The 21,357-nt window shown below is 42.3% G+C and overlaps 1 protein-coding gene across 3 annotated transcripts in view; it reads right to left on the reverse strand.

Moving 5' to 3' along the window:
• Positions 1-21,357, reverse strand: part of Rbp6 (RNA-binding protein 6) — a 179,439-nt gene that overhangs the window by 141,763 nt on the left and 16,319 nt on the right. For all 3 annotated transcript variants that reach the window (NM_001275050.2, NM_168718.3, NM_001104161.3), the window contains exon 3: positions 21,266-21,306. In NM_001275050.2, the coding sequence (NP_001261979.1) occupies positions 21,266-21,306 (41 nt within the window). The remainder of the gene's footprint in view (positions 1-21,265; positions 21,307-21,357) is intronic.

Below are 21,357 nucleotides of genomic sequence, written 5' to 3' on the forward strand. Positions count from 1 at the left end.
CATTTACAAAAGACTCGGTTGCCAAAAAAAGGAAACCTCCGAATGAAATCCCGTTCGTTTGGGCCCTATTTTCAACAGGCTGAAAGTAAACTTGAATAAAGCCAAAGACGTATAAGAAACTTAGCTTCGCAGCAGGCAAACAATGGACACGGCCCAGGCTACTTAGCCACTTGACTGCACTTCCACTTCCAATGCCAGTTTTGGCCAGATTTTCCCAACTCCAGGCCTGGGAAAAGTGAAAAGCTAGATTTGTCACGCACTGATGCGCCTTTAAGCGTTTTAATTACCCACCAAACGAAACGAACGGCAACGAAACTTGGGCATATTATGCAAACCAGGACAATAATTCACATTGTCCCCGGGCACAAAGCCACTAACTGATCTGCACCCCATCTTCCTCAGAAGTAAGGCTTACCAATGCAGTTGCACTGGAAACAAAGTATCTAAAGTATTTTAAACTATTTGGCCATGACCATCCACATAATTATATTAAGCTCGATAAAAATATAAATTATTTAAATGGCTTATAAATCTGTTTACTGACAAAATTCTTGATCTCTAGCTGATTTCATTTACACAATAGACATTGATGTCGATATTTTTGCAGTGAGCCTGCAATTCCCGTTGCAGTTGCACTTGCATTTGCAATTTGCATTTCGGACGCTCAGGCAATTAATATCGCACACGTAAACAAAACACGGCACAGTGCCGAGAAGGTCCTGCCAACGGTGGGCGGGGCCGGCCGGAAGTGGTACGGGGTGGGGATGTGGGCCTGGCCTTACGACAATGACGATACTAAGGTTAGGGACTATCAAAATGCAAAGCAGCAGGCAGGTAATGAAAATGCTTAATGGCTTGCAAAGTGTCACAGTGGCTGAGCGCCTGTGGATAGGCAATGGAAATTGGCAAAAGGGCGCAGAGTGGCCAAAAGCCCAACCAACACGAATGCAATTGGCGAACTTAAAGCGCGTTAAATTCAACTGCTTCGGGAGGAAAGGCAGAGCGGGCTGAGCGCATAAAAAGTCAATTAAAAGAGGCAGTGGCAGTTGCTTGTGCAGCTGCGTTTCGGTTTGAGTTTTTTGTATTTGTATTTCAAGTCTGAGTGTCTGCCCCACGCCTACATTTACCGCCCATACGTACACGTGCAAAAAAATTCCAATATTTTTGCGCACACTTTTTGCCGTGCTATTTAAAAATAACTCCGAAACTATAGAAAAAATTATATCAACTTTTTGTTAGGTCGAGGGAATTTTATAATTTTTCAACATTTATTTCGTTAACAGTAGATTTTTTAAAGAGTTCCTTAAAGGGCACGCTGTCGAACACCTTTAAGTAAAATAAGCAGTATTTTTATTATCTTTCTTACGATTAAGCCTCTTTTTATCAGGAGTTTAGCAAATGTTGGCTTAGTATTTTTTCGCGTGCACTGCCCAGACTTTATGTGTGTTGGTAAGTCCTTCGAGTGCATGAGTGTTGGCCAGCGCTTTTAGCAGAATAAACAGTGAAAGTTGCGCAAAAAGGACACGGCCAAGACACAAGTGAACGAGTCGGAGAGACACGGTGGCCAGAAGGAGCCGGAGTGCCAGGAGAAGCAGGACTAGCAGGAGCAGCAGGACGATCCGAAGGAGCAGCAGAAAGAGATGGCCATAAAAATGGGTGAACGAGTCTGAAAGAGTGTGAAGCATGTTGGGACCTTTGAACGTGTTGAACTTTCAAATGGCTTTGCGCGCCGCTGCCAGCTAATGGCATTACAGTTCACCCCGTTCCAGCCAGCGCCGCCCCTCAATACCCCCAATCGTGGATCCATCGCCAGACACCCTTCTCCACCCGCTTTCCATCTCATCCCCCCAAACCCCTTTTGACTGCATACAAAGGCCGTCGAACGAGAGGGAGCGTGCGAAAAAGCAAAGTGTAACTGCAATGTGTGTCCAGTCTGTCTGCACTGCCCGAAAAATTTGAATTACAAAATGTGATATATACTATAGGATGTTTTTATTTCAATTGGATTCGATTTACCTCACATACACACCTCGATTTTAATACGACCTTAAATGAAAACCAATAAATCCTTGCATATTTCTAAACTGTAAATGATGAAGCTTCTTTTATTCATTGCTGTCTTGCTTTTGTTTTTAGAGATCCATTTCAAATTTTGTGCAGTACATGGGGGCATGTGCAATTAGAGTGACGTACGCTTTATTGATGCCCATAGCCATTTGGCATGCATTAGGGCACGGCACACAAACACACTCGCAGCTAGATACGCATACAAACATACACACACACCACACACACACACGTACTTGGGGGCAACTTGGAAACAGTTCCAAGGTAAAAATATCAAAGTTGAAGTGCACTTTTTTATTCGTTTGTCACGCAGCACTGGGTCTATAAATTATTTCTTATGATAATTGGCTCAAACGTGGGCGAACAAAACAACCAGCAGTAAGCTGAGTTTACAGGCTGGGAAATCGGAAAATGGGAAATGGGTGGTGGGGGGTGCAGAGGGCATGAGGAGTGGGGGGTCCAATCAAAGTGCAACAACAATAACTGCAATCAATGGTTGTTAGTTAGAGCGGAAATCGGTAGAATACTGCCTGACATTTGGCCCGTAATTACCGTTATGCCACTGCAAACTGCAACCGTGTGGCAGGTGAAATGTGTTTGCTCGCAAAAAAAAAATGTATTGAAAAGCTCAATTGCGGTCAGGTTTGTATGCTTTTATGATTTCCTGGAAGACAGCAAGGAAGTTGCGTGTCCGACTAAATTAAAGCAAAGAAAATGTTTATAGCCACAAAATGTGTTTACATGAAGTGCAAATACTTTTGATCGGCACAACCTGGTTTATTTACTGAATTTACTCGTATTTTACTTGCATGTATTTTAAGATACTTCTGAAAAGCATTGAACAGGTCACCTCTTTTATTGAGTGTAAGTTTTATTTGAGTATATTTAAATTGTATTTAATGTATAAGAACTAAATGAATCCACCAAATTATATAACTTTGCATAATAAGTGCACTAAACACCATTAACGATAATTAATGTTCCTTAAGTCAACCAGGCAAATAGTTTGTAGTTTTATATTAATTAAATTACCTGGTTTTTATCAGCAGTTTCAAGTGATTTAAAGCATACTTTCTATTTCGTTGAAAACGAATTGTACTGATTCGATCATTTGAAATGGAATTAAAAATAGATTTCATTGACTAAAGTGCAGTATTTATGGCAGTCTTTTCATAATGGATAAACTTTTGCCGTCAAATCATATTTCTTTGAATATTTATTCTGATGCGTGCGGAACTCAGAGAATATTTCCGCTCCCAAAGACAGCAATTAGATGCATTTAGGGGATTATGCCATACACTTTTCATCTTGCCATAAGCCTTGAGCAATTTTTGTGGCCAAACCAATTTTTCATAATCTCCTTTCCCACATATATATTATTTTCAATATGCAGTCAAAGTGACTCGAAAGTGCGAGAGGGGAATTTTATTCTCGGAAATATGCGAGCTACTGTATCTCCGAGATATGAATTGCATCGTATGAAAATGTGCTTAATTTAACTGCTGCCAGAATGGCTCCTTCGCCACCCTTCCCTTTCCCTTCCCCATCACCAACCCAACGTTTCCATGGCTTTTTGTCGCTGCGTAGATGATTTAAAATGTGCATAATAAGCGGCACTTGGAGAAGAATGAAAAACAAAAACAAGCTACATATAGACTAGAGAATCAGTTGAAGAAGATGCCGCCGTGTGGTGAGCAGGGGAGGCGGTCTGGAATACATTTGAATCACAAAACTAACAAATAAATAACACAAGCAACGGGAGTGTGTAAGACAAACACACTAAAAAAATAAAACAAAAAGGGGAGAACGTCAACTTTGGGGCACTGAATTCTAAAATACTCTTTCGGAAATCTGTGACTTCTAGGGCAGAAAAAAACCTAGAGTAGTATTATTGGTTCTTGTAAGTATTTAAATTATTTTATTTTATTTATATTTATATTTAACACAAATTTATGATATTAAAATCTTATATACAATTAACCTACAACCTACAACTTTCGTCAAAACGTATCATAATACTATAAAATACATCAGCCGTTAAAAAATGCATTGCATACTTGTAAGCATCTTTGTAGGTAATTTAAACTTAATAACTTACAGACCATCGCAATACCCTCTGGTAGGGAATTAAAATGGGTAAAAAATTCGGAAAATACAAAACGAGCAGACAAATGGCAACCGGGATCGTCGGACAGCTAGCAAGGAAAGATAGTGCGCGTAGGGTGGTGCGGGGATGGGGTATGTGGGAAAAGTAGATGGGTAAGAAAAACATATTCAAATTTAAAATTTCGCCTGATTTTCCTGCTTGCCCCGCTTTAGCTGTTTTCGTTTGCATTTTCGCCAAAAACAGCGCGAGACGTGGAACTTTTCACACATGCAGCTTGCCGTGTGTGTGTGTGTGTGATTGTGTGTGTGTTTGTGCGTCTAGTGCGAGTGTGTTAGTGTGAGTGGCAGTGTGCTAGTGCGATTGTGCATATGTATGTGTTTACAGTTAGCGGGCGCCAAACCAAGGTGTCGCCGTGCACCCAAAATCGTTTCAGCGTGAATACATTTGCACCGTCTCCATGTGTCAACCCCGTGCCACGCCCCCTGCTCTGACCTGACGCCCCTTTTGCATATCCTGCAATTTCCACAGTGGAACCAGTGGTACCAGTACCATCGGCTTCGCTCAAGCTAACATCGCTTTCGCAGGCACAGTAATTTAGTTAAAATATTCAAAAAGTTTGCGCAAGTATTTTTGTTATGCGTACGAAGATGGAAATGAAAATGAAATTCGATTTTTAGGGGAAATTTTACTTGGTGAGGAGGAGGAGTTCGATTCGGGCATAAGTTATTTGTGGGTGGAAATTTTAGGCGGGCTTTGGAATGCCTCCATTGGTATTTATACTAAAATCTGAATTTATTAAACATGCAATGTTCCCGGTTGAAATATTCGATGAATTCATATTGATTCATTGTGGCACGCATTTTATATATAAAAATCTTAAAACCGCATTTATCTAAAACCTTTAGTTATTTAAGCTTAGCAAGTGCAAGTAAGTTTAATTTTGATTACCCAAATTGCTTGCATTTGGCTATCTAGCACAGTTAGCTCTACCAAAGTATTTCATAAGTTGACCCATCTTTTGATCACGTCTTACCAGTTTTTTTTTTTTGGAATATTGGTTAGCCACTTTATAGCCAATAGTTTTGTGGCTTCGATCCACTGTCTTTGGCCGGGGCATACCTTGAAAATGTTCGTAGCTGGCGAAATGTATTCGCATTTTCGCAAACGCGCTGCATTAATTACCGCAGCAGCCTCCGAGCTTGAATGTGTATGTTTGTGTGAGCTAACACGTTAGCCCGGCATGGTTTCGACCTACCTGCCACCAGCACCCACCACCCCCCCCCCCTTCTGGAACCCCTGGCAGGTGCTTTAGGCCGCGTAGAGGAGTGGAATTCGAGGGTGGAAGCTGCGGAATGGAGCACGGTCAGCGCTTCACTTTGCTTCCTTTTCGTTTCGTTTCGCTTGGCATCGTTCGTTGGCGCTGATATGTTAAGCTGCATTTTGGCTTACAAAAATATGGAGAACAGTGCGGCGGCAGCCAGCAGTTCTGGGCACCTGCAAATCCTTTTACCTCGTTTGGACATTTTGTGATGTATTACGTAAGTGCGGCATTTGTGGTCTATATAAAAGAGAGTTGCAAAATAGCCCCTCGCCCAGGCACACACACACAGTCACACTGAAACCCACTCACACACAACCATGGTCACACGCAAAAAAAAAATAAAACCAGAAGAGGAGAGGAGGGAAAGTTGGCATTGGAAATGCTTAAATGATGAAGCGAGCCCGACTCTTTAAAGTTGGCAATGAAAAAGTTTCATATTTTTGAAATGGATATGGCAAAGGATTGAGCAACTTTGAATGGTTATGATGAATGCTTGTGGCGGAGAAGAGGATAATTTTGGGGATGTGAAAGAGCAGCCGCCAATCCATTAGATGGCCAGACAAACTGTCAAAATGGAAAATTTTGAATTCGGAACAAGGCTTCTTAAATAACTTGCTTATGGGTGACTCAATTTGGTTGGCATTATTAAGATCGGTAATTGTAAACTGGCTTACAAATTTAAATTAGACAGCTTAAACTTAGTTTAGTTAAGCCAATTTAGTCAATCAGTGTTGAAGACTAAATGGTTTAGATGTATTTTTTTCAAATCCCACTAATATTCATTGAAGTGGCATCGTTAAGCTTTCTTGTTTTGGCCGACTTTTCACAATTCATTTGCTTTCAATTAGAATAATTGCTGCTTAAATGTAATCGCCAGCCATCTGCAATCTTTTTAGCCAAAATTAAACCCTTTTCAACGTGTCTCTGATCTTTAATTTGTGTTCGAGTGGTTAAGCCGAGCTTATCGATTTATTAGGGTTTTATTTGGAATGCTTGCTTTTGGTCTTTCTAATTGATTCTCTACCCGAGCATCGACAGCATTTCCTTCAGTTGTTTACCACAATATCCGGAACTGGAACTGGAACCACAACCTTGCCACACACACTCAGACACACACAAACACACGCACATCGGTTTGCACACATGCAAGCAGGGATCACACACATGTGCATACCACAAACTAAAAGGTTTTCGGTGCGTCCAATGCATAATCAACAAGCAGCATATATTTACGGCCTTGCCAGACGATGGCAATATAAATCAAAAGCTTTTGCAACTCCATCCATCATCCAGCTCGCAGCTTGCCTTTGCCACCTCAACCCCACCCCTCGTAACGCCCCACCTCCACCACGCAGACCCTTCCGTGCCACAATTTTCGCACGAATTAAATGCACATTTGCACCTCCCCCGCCCCAAAATCCTATGCTACTCCAATTACTGAGAGTTACACTGCACTTGGTCGCTTTGGGCATTGTTACGTCACAACGAGGCTATACGTTCTAGCATAGAAAATATCACTAATGCGCCACAGAAAATTTAAAGGACCCTTAAATATTCTTAAGAAACTTTTTTAAATTAATCTATTAGAATCTATTAGATATTAATATAATACATTTACCAGCATATTTTTTGGAATAATATCTATATAATATATATATATATCTTATATCATTTTCTTATATCTTACATCCTAGTAATAAAAACGTATTTCAGTTTTCAGGATTTATATTTCGCCAAGTTGGATTACCATTTTCCCACTGTCTTTGTATGGGTGTGCAGTTGGGTTAAGCGATTAAGGAAAACCAAAGCGTGAAACTAGGCAAAAGGGATGCCGAAAGCTGGCTCAAAGGCAGGTGGCATGGCACGGCAAGATGCCGTATCTGAAGTTGAATTTGAAGCTGAAGTTGTCCTCAAAATTGAAGGCAGCCGGCGGATGCAAATTGGGGAAAAGGGAGTACGGAAAGTGGAAAAAAAAAGGAAAACACATAAACAGCAAGGAAAGCGGAGAAAGCGCGCCGGCAGTTTGCAGAGCATCCTTGTGCTGTTGGCAAATTCAATTCAAATTTTGTAAGCATTAAAAATTGTTGTTGGCCTGACTGCAGAAAACTTGGGAAACTCGCCGAAGGAAAGTCGCAGAAAGCGACGCGAAATAAAAGTGATTGTAAGTGCCAGCAGCAGCGGGGCGGCTGGCGAAATGCAGGGGCATTCGGAGTGGATGGTTGGGAAAAACGCCAGAGAAAGCGGCACAAAAGCAGGAAAATTTATGAAAAGATAAAAGACGCAGGCGTTCATTCAAACATAACACACACACACAGATACACACAGATACACACGCCCACACACCCAAATTCAGGTGAGGACAAGCAATTTTAAATGGCGGCAGGCGGCCTAAGTGCACTACAAACAAAAAATGCTTAAAGCTGGCTTAGAGTTATTTAAAATATATACTAATGATTCAGTAGACGAATGAGCTTTTTTTTAAGCTCATAGTATTTACAAAAATTAAATACATCACCTCTATTGAAAGTTCTATATTTAGATTTATTAAAGGAACATCCTGATTCTTCGAATGTCCGAAATAACAACCCCCTGGCAACGTATTTATTTCAATGATTTTCTGAGTGTAGGAGTTGTGAGAAGAGGCAGTGTTGGAGATCGCGAGGGAGCCTGCCCCGTTTGGTGGCTGCCACTTGAGGCCGCATTACTTCAACTTTGAAGATGCTCGAACGCCTTGTGCCTTGCCTTCCTACGCGGGCGACACCTAGCGTGCGCAGCTGGAAGCTGCATTCGGTGGCAGGACGAGCGATTCTCGAAAGGAAGGTCCTGCGGCCCACTGTCCTCCTCCAGCATCCCCAACATCTATGCTATGTAATATGCAAACAGATTTTTTTCACTTTCATTGGGGATGTTGTGCCTCCCGCCCATACCCACTGCCCCCTTTAACGGCAGGACTCCTTGTTGCTTGTTTGCGGCAAACACAACACCCGCTCCCACCCAATCCCCTCTTCCAACCACAGAACGTTTGCTGAAAAGAAGTTTTTTAGCAACTCAGCAGAAAAAGGAAGCACGATGAATGCGAGGGGGGCTCGAAGGCTTTGTCTGTGGCAGCACATTTTGAGAATGTCCCCGCCAGTGGGACAGTGTTGCCTAATATCATGTGCACTTCAGCCCCCAAAAAACCCCCCTGAAACTACCCCCCTGCCAGCACCCCATTGTTTGATGGGTGGCAATAAAAACACGCAACAAAAGCTGAAAGCTGCAGCACACAAAACATTTAATCACACTTTGCACAACTTGTTGAAAATGCAAGCTTGCAGCTACCCCTCCTCCAATTTCCCAAGCGCCACCTTTTTCCACCCCTGTTTTCAGCACCCCCTTTTGTGCTGGGAGCTGTGGGACCAATTGGCAAATTAACTTTCAATTCAATTCAATGGCAGCATTTGAAAGATACATTAACACCTGCCCCATAGACCAATTGGAAATACAGAGAGAAAAGTGGGGGTTATACAAATGTTTTAACATCTGTTCGAAAAGTTAAGGACTTAAAGTACATTACAAGCACATTATAACATTTTATATCACTCAATATTCATTTTGCAGTGCTTTAAAACGTTTAATAATAATTGAGTTACTCTTTTTTTTCTCAGTGCTGCAAGGGAACCGGAAAGAGAAGGAGAAACCGATAACGGTTTAGATAAAGAGGGGTTTAGTGCATGACACGCCCCTTTGGGCGATCCCTTTAGCCTTTTGATTTGGCTTCTTGTAAACCCGATGACTCGTTTTGTATTTCCTCGAGTGTGTGTGTGTGTGTTAAATTGAAAAGGTTAATCGAGTCAAATTTGTAATGATAGTTAATCTTTATTTGTTCACTCCCCAATTGTCAATGACATCCAATGTTGGATGAGTTGCCATTTTTTGATTGGTTTTTTTTACTATGAAAATGTATAATATGTAAGTTCACTTTTAATGATTTAAATATTTAAATGCACTAAGTTCTTTATAGATTGTTATTCTCAAATCTTAAAGTAATCTTTTTGAATGATTTTCTGTGCACTTTTATCCATTGCTTTGCCACTGAAATTATTTTCTCTGGCAGTTACATCCCCGAAAACTAATATCTTCATCTCTGCGTCCTTAGACATTTCCGCTTGTATTGGCCGTAACTCAATTTCCCTATAGCAGTTATTATGATGGCTACGTGGAAGAGGCAGGCCGCGCGGCTTATCAACGACTGAGGCACTAAATCAACTTCTGCCTCGATGCCCCATTAACCCCTACCCCCTTGGAGCAGGGCACAGTTGTTACCTATCCCAGATAGCGACCAGATGCCCCACCTTTGTGCTATGTCACCAGCAGCATTCTGGCAGGACGAAAGATAAAGCCAAGCCAAATCCAGGACGAAATCCACATCACAACAATTTGCCGACGCTCTTAAGCCGTTCCGAGAAAGGACTGCGATGTATGGCAGGCAAAAAATAAAGAACAGAATGAATAATTGCCAATATGCCACAAATTATTTCAAATGAAATGTGAGTTCCAACCACAAACGAGCTCGTAAAATATGTATTTATGATTTATAAGCACAAGCACACACATAATAGCAACAACGAAATTTCACAAAAAAAGCGAGGGAAGCCCAAAAAAAAATGAGTACAAATATACGTAATACGTACATATATTGTGCAAGGCAACATCGTAGATAAAACTTTGACAGAATTGGGGGCGTGGTCGAGGGCGTAGTTGCATTGAAATGCAAGCGAAAGAGTTTCGGGCTCGCAGTCGAAAAGTTGGCACAGCCAATGAGATAGATTTTGACATGGACGGAGGCCAAGCAGAAGCCACTTAGGCAACGTCCTGCCGCCGACCTCGTCCTTTGAATCCTGAGGCAACTGATCCGCCGGAGTAGATTGCCAAACGTCAGGACACGGCAGACGCAAAGGTAGCAAAAAATGCGCTACGTAATGGGTAGTGCGCAGTGATACCCTGTAGAAGCCACAAATCGAACGCTTCCATTCTGGCTGAGGGGTAAATAGATAGTAGTTTAGATAATAATCTTATCTTACAACCTTACAGGTTGCAGGTCCATTTAGAATTAGCTTTAATAATCAGAAAAATACTATTTCAAACTTTAGAATACACGATCTGCATCCTGGCAATCAAGGCAGCCCAAGTATTATATCAGAAGGCAATGAATAAATTATACACCTGATTTCATATTACAGGGTATCACCGACTTAAGCTAAATAGAACTGCCTGCGTTTGCGTTTCCGTTTCCCAGAGGTATGTGCAACGGGGGCAATGTTTGTGGCCCACAGAAAAAGGAAAATTGAAAGGCAGCCAAGGCGGGAAAGGAAAGCGAAGGGGAAGGGGAAAGGGACTGACTTCCCTGGCCGTAAGAAAAAAAGGGACAGCGATAAAGCGGCCGAAAGTCGAAAGAGCATTTGCAATAATAATAAGTTGTTTACGGCGCGTGAGTTAGCATCAAAACAAGCGCTGACATTTAGGGGCGGACACGAACACGGACTTGGTAAATGGACACGGAGTTTTTGACATGGCCAAAAGGATGTGCAAGGAGACATGCAGTTTGCGCCGTCTGGAGCCCCTTTTTTGGCCAATTTCTGGCCTAACACTTCCTTGAAGCCGTCGCCGAAGTGGCGCCAGCTGGCGTGGCTTTTCCACAACTCGGCAAAAAGCTTGACGCCATTTTTATGAATGAAAAGCGCTTTCCACGCGCCGAAGCTCGAAGAGAGCATTTAAGAGAGCCGCACGCCTAAGAGCGAAGAAGAAAGGCAGGAGATAGAGAGAGAGCTTGGCAGCAGCAGCTGATTCTGATTGGGATTGGTGTTGCAGGTTGCGCGTTGCACGTTGCTGCCGTGTTGTAGTTTTAGTCACGTGCCAGGCTTCAAATCAAACAGGATGATGGCACATTAAAGCACCATTTTGCACGACTAACGAGTTGCAACTTCGTGGCTGCAACTTCGTGGACGCAATGATTGCTGTCCCTGTTGTTCTTGCGGCGGGGTCATGCAACTTTAATATGTAAACAACACCTCCCCCCTGTCGGTGTGTGCCGGTGTCAGTGTGTGCGTCTACCGGAAGCAGACATGTTGTGACACTCTTTGACTTGACCTCAGTGGCAGCAACAACAATAACAGCAGCACCACTAACAACACCAGCAACATCTGCAGCTGCAACAGCAGACAGACTAGAGCCATAAACGCATGTCAATCAGAACCAACTGCCAGCTGACATTATAACAGAAAACCCAACAGCAACTTGCAGCAGCAGCAACATTAGGATGCGGCAACAACCAACCGTGTTGTCTGCAACAACCGAAACAATTTTCGGTTATGCAAAGGAGCTACACAAATTTTTGGTCTGACCCAGTTTAAGGCCAACAGCAAAGAGCAAAGAGGAAGGCTCACTCACACAGACAGCGCGTTACGTGAGGTCCTGGCCGATTGCGGGTGGCTTTTGGCTAGACTAAGACCGGCGTGCACACATACATACATACATACAATATATGTATGTACAATGTGTAGCCATGGAAAGCACAGGAAGTTGGGACAGAAGTGGTAGTGGATTCAGCTAGGAAGACACGTAGCGCACAATTTCGTAATAACTTAATCGATGTCGACTCCGGCAGGATTTCTGCCATCTCTTCGATTTTTTTTTTGTGTCGCATGCCCTGGAAGTTATAAGGAGTTCTTTAGTTGTGATAAAGATCTCGCAGGCCTAACTAAATAAAGTTAAGATCAACAAAGATTCTTTAAATACTATCTTCAGTGTATTTAAAAAAACAACAATAAAGAGATGAGTACAGAGTTGGGAATTCATAATGAGACTATAATTAACTAAGATTAGGAATAACAGTTGTCAAGCACTTTATAAAAGTTTAAGCTATAGTTAGGGAAGTAATAGATCTCAAAGTCGACAAATAATCGTTATGAAAATAAAATTAAATACATATTGGAACATAATTCACCTTTTAAAATAAGCAATATATTATAATATATAATGCATTTTTTAAGGAAAAACCTTGATGAGGGTACCTGGCGTTCGTAGATCCCCAGAAGTCTGCTGCTTGCATTTTCTTCATTTTTCCACCGTGTGTGTGCTAGTGTGCGAGAGAAGCCTATCAAGTAGGAGCTTGGCTTTGGTAGCAGGCAGGAAGTTGGCAATATATTTGACTGCTCTGCGAACGGAAGCGCAGCTAGGGCCCCTGACAATGGTGCGGTGACTTGCCACCTAATGGGGAAAAGTGGGAAAATGGGCCGGCTGAAGGGGTGGAGGGAGAGGGGTGGATGGGGTCTGGGCTGAGCCGAGCTGAGCGGTTAACAACCGTTGGGGAAAATGTCACTTAGAGGCACTGCAGCCGGCAGAGTCTCAAAAATAGAAAGGAAAGCGGTGAAAAACGGGCTGCGAGGAGAGAAAGGAAAACAGGAGCAACGAGCTGGAAACAATGAAGGCAAAAGTTGTCGCTGTTCAGTGGTTTTCGGTGCGAAGTTCGGTTTGCTGGAACTTCTAATGAGACCGAGCTGAAAGCAAAGATATCGAAGTGGCTTTCATTATTGGACTCGGACACTCGGACACTCGATGGATAAGAATATTTACCTTTGCCGTGTCAAAATTGCCTGGCACCAAACAAACTGGCCACGAGCAGACGAAAAACTTGCAGTTGTTCAAAGAAAATCCGAGTAGCAGAACCAATATAAAGGTTGAAAAGTGCACAGGAAAAAGTTTATCGCAACTTTTGGGACATTTTTGGCTTATTCCTCAGATACAAACATACATATTAAGTGATTTTAATTATATGTATCTATGAAAGATACTTTTTGCAAAGCAAATAAACTATAATGAACCGCAGCCCTTTGTAAAGGCATAAAACCTACGGTTTTTGCGAATAAGAAGGATAAAATGGTTTTACTCTTCAGTTGCCAATTAAGTTGCATTGCTTAACTCTTAACCGAAGGTTAATATATAGTCTAGGATAGCATTTTCAATACGGTTTCATGCTAACGTTAAACGGAGACGTCTCGTAAAATATAATAGGCGTTTAGATAGTTTAGCATTTAGCATCTCCTAAGTTGGTGCTGAAATTAAGATGCCAATAATAGCGTCGAGCCATTTAGGTGGGATCTTCTCTCCGTGTGGGAGACGACGTGGCTCTGCAATTGAAATGGGCCCAAAGACACACCGAAGGCATGGCCCAAACAACAAACACATAAAGTCGATAACCCGGCCAGGATGGCGAGTGTGTGTGACGTGAATCGCAGGATATATAGGGGAGGAGCTACAGGAGCTAGAGGAGCTAGAGGAGCTACAGGAGCTAGAGGAGCTAGAGGAGCTGGAGCTGTGTGCTGCAGTGGCTCGACTTTTGTGCCCGACTGTCTGACTGCATATTTGCTCGTCTGCTTTGCCTATTTTCAGTTTCCTTTTTTCTATTTTTTTGTTCTCTTATTCGCCAGCTCAGAACTTGCGACTTATGACTTCCCGAGCCGACAAAAAGAGCCCAAAAAAAAGGAGGGGGAGGGCCAACCAGATACACGGAAACGAGTGACTCCCCCAAGTTCGGTGTTGACATTCACAGCGCTCATTAAATGCGCTGCACCACGACCATCTCTCTATCTTTTGCAACTAAAAAAGTTGCTAAAGTTGGTAGTTTAGTTAGCTGGCCTGCTCGTGAGTATTTGGCCAAGTCATAATGTTCTTGTTAAGATTCAGCAAATTGAAAAGAGCCAAGTGGCGGCATGCCACGCTTTAATCTATATTTTAGGATCTCTCCCACCCCTCCTACTGCTATAATAATAATAATAATAATAATAATTATAGCTTGTTGTTATTGCATAATTTTAATGTGTCGTCCTTAATTTAAATGCTTCCGCTGCACACGGAGCACGAAGCGAATCCTTGGCAACGTCACGACATGGCCTCGTCTTGTATCCTTCCACCTACCTACCTCTGTCTACTGCCCCATAGTTTCCTGCTCTAGCCCTATTCCTCTGCCCTCGCCGTCCGCATTGTCGTGTTCCGTTTTTGGCTGCCAAAAAATTGTCTATTAGTTGGGCCAGAATGAACATTCCATAATAATGGCATATGACAAGCGCCACATGCGGCTGCAATTGAAGGAGAAAGCCGTCGGGGCGGAGGTTCACACTGATGGTAGATGGTAAATGGTGGATAGTAGGTAGGTAGGTGGTGGTGCAGGATAAGGCTGGATGCTTATTAATTTAAAATTTACGTAGCATGCACTTAGGTGCCGGCTTGAAATTGCAGCTATCCTCCCCAGCAGACGGGCTAAAATCTGCGCAGCCAAAACGGTTTTAGGGGCCCCAAAGGCTACACGACATTTTGATACTTCGTACAAGTTAATTAATTGTTGGCAGGACCGAGGCGAGCAGCAGTCCTGTAGACCCGCTGCCTTTTGCTATTTATATGTGTGTGTGTGTGTGTGTGTACATGCACTATATATTCAGTGTCACTTGTGTAAATATTCAAACAAGCTACGCCCCCCAAAGTTGATAGCCAACACGAGAAAGCGGCGGAAAGATGAAGAAGCATTCGGTGCAGCGGGTGAAACAACAACGTGTCTAGGACTAGAGCCAAAGGCGCAACAACATGACCAGGAGTCCAGGACATTCGCACTCACAGACGGGGGCAAGAGAATAGCACCAAGTTACGGAACATTTGAAAAATAAATTAAAAATGCAACTCTATATGAAATATAAAAATCTTAAGAATATAAGTCGATAAATCTTCTGGGGACTTAAAATCGAATTTAACATATTTTAAAGGGTTTGGGGTTCATGAACTATGAACTATAAACTAAACAATAAGCCATTTTTTAAACAGCTAATGAAAATTCGAAAGCACAAGAGGTTATGTTAAGTTTAATTAAGAAAAATATTCTACAAATTATATTATATTATATGACAACTTTGAAGCCAAAGTCCAAAACTTGGTCCGCACCGCTGTTATTCTGACCGCAGCTGTTCGGCTGAAAAACGAGACGCAGTATGCGGCATGTGTGAACTTTTTAACCAAACTCGTGCCAAAGTCAACAAAACAGCGAAACTGGAGACAGAAGACGGGCCAGAGCAACTGCAGCTGGAGGATGATGGAGATACGACGATGGAGGCGTTGAAAGCAGAAGCCATTGGCCAACTGGCAGGACATTAAATGCGATGCAAAGGCGAACGCAGGCGGATGGTCGGTGGACGACAAACCTTTCTATCGGAGCCAAGATGCGGTGGCCACAGCCTCCGGATAATCACATTCAAAAGAATATGAAGCAGGCTGCAAAAACATCACCGAAGATAGAGCGGTGGATGTGAGTAAAAAACGAGTGCACCGGGAAATATAAGTGAGCATTATCTTAATTTGATTGTAACAAAAAAAATAAAGCCAAATAAACTTATTAGAAGCATTAATAGTAGGTTTCAAATGTTAAATGTAATATTCTAAAGAATGGCAGTCATACTTTTTTTTCTCAGTGTACAAAGAACAGTAAGAGGGTGATAGTCAACGACTGTGAAAGAAACAGGAAATGTTGCACGGCAAATTCAATGCGAAGACAGGGAAGCAGTGAACTTTGACTGATGGACGCACTGAGTGACTGACTGAGAGCAGGAAAAGGGCACGGGGATTCGGATGAAGCTGCGACGGGATGGCAAAAGGGCTGGGATTGGAATGGGGCGGGGGGTGTTTGAAAACAACTGGGGAATGGCTGGCTGGGGGCAACCGTCCGGCACTTATTTTATTGACAATTTTATTTTCTTCTCCTCCGTTTTTCGCCTGCCGTGCTGAGCTATTTCAATTTGACGCTTCTGCTTGCGGCAAATTGTTGCTAACTGCCTTTGCCGTCGAGTGGCATAAATTAATCAGGAAATCGAACGAGGCAACGACTACGATGATGGTGAAGGTGACACGCCTCCGCTGCACCGCGCCACGCCCCCCATTTCTCGACATCCTGAGTTGGGAAGGCGTGTTTTCAAAAATTTGACAACTTTTAGATTTTAAAAACCAGCAGCAAAAATATTTTGTCATCATCGTTTGTTTCCTGATTCAATTGCAATAGACTGCCGGTTTTAGTTGCCATATTGAAGAGTTACTATTTAGAGTGGCGCAAATCCAGTTTAGAAGGTTAGCCGAAACTTTTATTGCTGCGCGTAAATGGTTTTCGCACTAAAACGTTTCTAAAGTGGCCAATTACCGGTTGTAGTGATTGATTTGAAGAAATCTATCGATTTCTATGTTAGGTTGAGTAAACTCCAATTGAAAACAACTCAGAGTTAATTTCGAGAATTAATTGAAAATATAGGTAAAGAAATCAAACCAATATCAAGAAATAAAAATAGAAATAGGTTTAAAGCTGGGAGCTTAAAATAGTGATAAACTCATGACTCACTCACTTTTTATTAAATTCCCCAGCGAATTGGGTTAAATGAAAACCCTGCACCATAAAGTTTACTTGTAAATGTACCAACAGTATGAAATTCTTTTGTTTTCACTTCTGAATAAAACTAACTTTAACTATGCCAAAAAGCTTCTAATCTTTACAATCGCGAAGGAAAAAGAGTTTTAAACAGATATATATATATATATTGTAGATAAATATAAGTATGCTCTAAGATCAGATAACCGTATTGAGGCATAAAATATCCATCTCAAGATCTCAAATTACATTGAATCGCGACACTGGCAGTTCATTGCCATTCAAAAAAATAAAAGGGCTTGCTTTGCACCCAGTTGCCCATCAGCCCAGGACACATGATAGACAATCCCCTGGCGCTGTTTGCTCCAACCTTTTGAACTCTTTTCAGCCATCTATTGACTTTACCTGGCCAGTTTGGCGGCAAAGCGTCAAAAGGAGAAGCGCTGCTCGAGAAATAAGCCCGGATATGCACACAGCCATAATGCTCGGCGCAAACAGAGGCTCCTCAACGGGCTGGCTTCATTTTCATTTGCATGACACAAGCTGGCAAACAAACAAACAAACAAAAATAATAATAATAATAATAATAAAAGGCGAGGGGTAAATCGAGAAATGCATATTTATTTGCTCAAAGTATCTCGGGCAGAGTCTGGTGGCGCTTTTATCGCTAAGCGGCATCGAAATGTGAGCGATATGCATGCATAGATTCTACTCCGCTGACTCGTTTTTTTGTCTTCCACAGCCACTCTTTCCATTTTTTCGATCAATTCACTTTTCTGGATGTTTTTGCTGCTGCCCCCCACCTTATTTGGTTATTTGTTGCATGAGTAATGTGCCGCACCGTTCTGCAGATGCAAATGTATCTGTAGCTGTAGCCGAATCTGTAGCTGTATCTTTGGTGCATATATAAATAGTATTTCAGTTGAACGCACATCCGAAATAGCAAAATGCGGAGCGGGTCGCGAATTGTGTTTCAAAAATATTGTTAAAGTTGACACAAATCACGAAGGGGCGTCGAGGAGCAGCCTCGCAGCGGAGGCAAACAAAAAGCCAGAGCAGGCTTTTCATCCAGACATATCCACATCCATATGCACATAGAGATGAATGGCGAACTCCCGATCCCCAGCCAGAGCCAAAGGCAAAGCCAAAGGCACCAAAAGTCGAAGTCGATTCGGGCGCCGAGTGTTTCCAGGCGATAGCAGCAAATACGTTTTCAATGCATACAATTACTTCCAGCAAACTGCTTGCGAAATTAAAATTAAATTACGCCGGGGCGATGATGATTTCCCGGGATGGAGGCGGAACAACCGGAGGCTAGATGAGGATGACTGCAGACGGCAAAGTTCATTAAGTTATTCGAGTATTCGAGCATATGACTTGCTAGTTGACACGAAAGCATCACAAAGGCGGCACCTATCGTGGGCGGTTGGCAGCACTCGAGAACGTCATTAAGTAGCTAAGACAATCGTGCCAATCATTAAAAATCTTGGCCCAGCTAGAGTCAAACGCTCCTGAGTCCTGAGTGCCTTCGGTCCCCACTGCTGCAATGCGGATGCTTCTATTCCACTGCCCCTCATCATCGTCATCATCTTCGCCATCATCTCTGCAGTTATCAACACGTACGCAGTTCGCCAGTCGGAGAACCAAGCCAACTCAACTCATCTCATCTCAGCTCAGCTCATCTCAGCCCAGCTCCGCTCCAGATCCCGCCTGCGAGTCCGACCTGTCTAAAGCAGCCCTAACTATGCCGTTAGACCCTGTACGTTATGCGCTAGAGCCGAGCGCATGTTTATAGACGCCCTAGATTAGGTCTTTGTCAGCACATTTCGAGTGTGTACTGTGCGGGAGGAGGAGCTGGGCATATGTAGCCACAGCAGCGGACAAAAAAAAAAAATAGTAATAAGTATGATATAAAGGGATATAAAAGGGAGAGGGAAACAGTAATCCTCGAATCTCCAGATGGTACCAAAAACTTATTTCCAAAAATAACAAATTTTATTCCAATTTATTTTTATGTTTAATATAAATCCAGTGTATATAAACGGAATATTTTGTTCACAGTAAACACCTTACTAAAATATTACAAGAATTCTCTAAGAATCTCTATTGCTCACTGCACTCGAATATATATCACAAAAATGATTAATTACATTTGCAGTGCTAGTATCTTGACCTGGACTGTTTGTGCGACTGTGTGCTCGAGTGGCGATAGCTGCGAAAAATCCAAAGCATAAGCTTTTGGCGCGAATGGAAGTGGAAGCCACTTGAGCCGTCGTTCTGGTGTTCTGCTGTTCCGGCCTCTGCCTTCAGCGCCAGAGCTGCAACTTGGCTAACAATAATACAACTAGTGGTGGCCAAGAGTTTGAGGGGAAGTCGCAAGAAAGGGCCCGGAAAGAAATAGACTCGCAGAGGAGCATCTCTAAGCTCGGACTTGGACAAAAAGCATGATTCCTTGCGCTCAAATGGCAGCTAATTGAATTGTTTGCTTTCTTCTGGTCATTGAAAAAAAGAACGATTTAGCTTCATTTTCGGACATAACAGAAATAAGTGGAATATTTTGTTTAGTTGTTTCGAGTTTCAAAAACTAAGAAGCATCAATTAAGATGTTTAGGATTTTCTTCTATTTTCCATCTGGATTTATTCAAGCCACTTCTGGATTAGTTTTTAGAACCATATAAATCTTTATTTTTGGTGCTTTTCCATCGCCTCACGTGCCACTCATTGACCCTTCGCCACAATTTCCATTCCAATTGACTTTTGCGCCGTCTCGATTTCCGCCAAAGACATTTTTTTTTTTACACTTGCAGCGACTCAATGTGAGTTGGCCCTTTTGTGAGTTCTTTTTGGCCCTTTGGCTTTTGCCTAATTTACCAGCTCCATGGGGCCAACTGGCGGCTGCCAAGAAGCGAAAATAAAAATTAAAAAACAAATAAGACACACACATCGCCCAGCGAAATGGCAAAAGATAACAAAAGAGCCGAGCAAAAACACACTCATACCCAAAAACCAAAACTAAACGAGCAAAGGGTGTTGGCAGGTGGGCGGAGGGGGGTTTTTGCGGGGCGGCATTCGTATTGAAGAAGCCATTTGAAAATTTGAAAATTTTTTGGCACAGGTACAGGAAACCGGTCCCCAGACCGCCCCCGTCCTCGGACAAAATCAAAAAACCCGAGAGCCGGGGGGAAACATTGAGAAAGGCTAAAATAAAGAGACAAACCAAAGACCGCATTGACTGTTCAACTACTATATACATATATATATATATATATACAAAAGTGTGTGTGGTGATATGCGCTATAGGTTATAATATGTTAGCGTAATGCCGAATGGCACTCTGATGATGGGCGGAGCCAACAATTTCGCTAAACAAAAAGCAAAAAACAAAAAAACATCCAAGCGGGTCCGAGCAACAACACAAAGCGGCAATATATGTGCACTATGCTACATGGTATGGGGTGTTCTTTTTCTTTCTTTCTTTCTTTTTGGATGAGCACTGCAGATACTAGATATATAAGGGCTCCCAAAAGGCAAGCGCATCTTGCCAGACGGCTGCAATCCCTACTTTGCAGACCTCTTTTCGAGTGCCATCCAAATTCGGTTAATATGCATGCCCAACGAGCTTTGACGGCAAGTTGCCTTTTGATTAGCCTAATGAAACTATGCGGCTAGCTAAGATGGGGGAGAAAATCCAGCAGAGAATCATCCCCGGCCCGCAGTTCCCGTGCATCTTGGAATTCGTATCTGAAGTCATCCCACAATTGACGTCAGATTCCGATTCAGATTCGATTCGAAAAAGGGAGCAAATCTCAAGCATTTGATCAATTACAATTTCCAATTTAAACAAAGCCCCGCCTCTCGATTCATTGTTGTCTCACATTGATGTTAATTCACATAGAACACACAAGCTGAAACCGAATCAATTCGTAGCCCATTCAAATTAAGATACAAAATTCAGTTCCTCACACATGTCTACACATCTCGGGATGTTGAGAAACTCACTTCTCGATTGGGAAATTGAATGGGAGTAAAAATATAGATTTTGCTTCGGGAATTATTATTAGTTTAATATAAAAACCAAGTAGAAAAGCGTTTTCCTCTTTTGACAAACAAAAAATTCAATTTATTTTAATATTTCACTTGAGCTAAAACTATCTGGTAAAATATTTGAAATTATTTGTAGCTAAGAAGTTGTTTTCGGCCACGATTTCCCCACTTCCTGGTTGCTTTTTAGCGCAGAATTGCTACTTAACTCTGCTGCTAATTGGCCCCTTTATCGGGCCCAAGTCAATTTTTAGCCGAGATCCACTAATTTTCACTTAACTCGTTTTTCACTCACCTGGACTTGTCTGCCAACTGAGGCCGCCAATGAACATTTTTCTGAAACGAGAAGAGCCAAGAGAAGGGAAGTGTAAGATAAATGAGGCATTA

Source organism: Drosophila melanogaster, chromosome 3L, assembly GCF_000001215.4.
Source record: "Drosophila melanogaster chromosome 3L".
NCBI lineage: Eukaryota > Metazoa > Arthropoda > Insecta > Diptera > Drosophilidae > Drosophila > Drosophila melanogaster.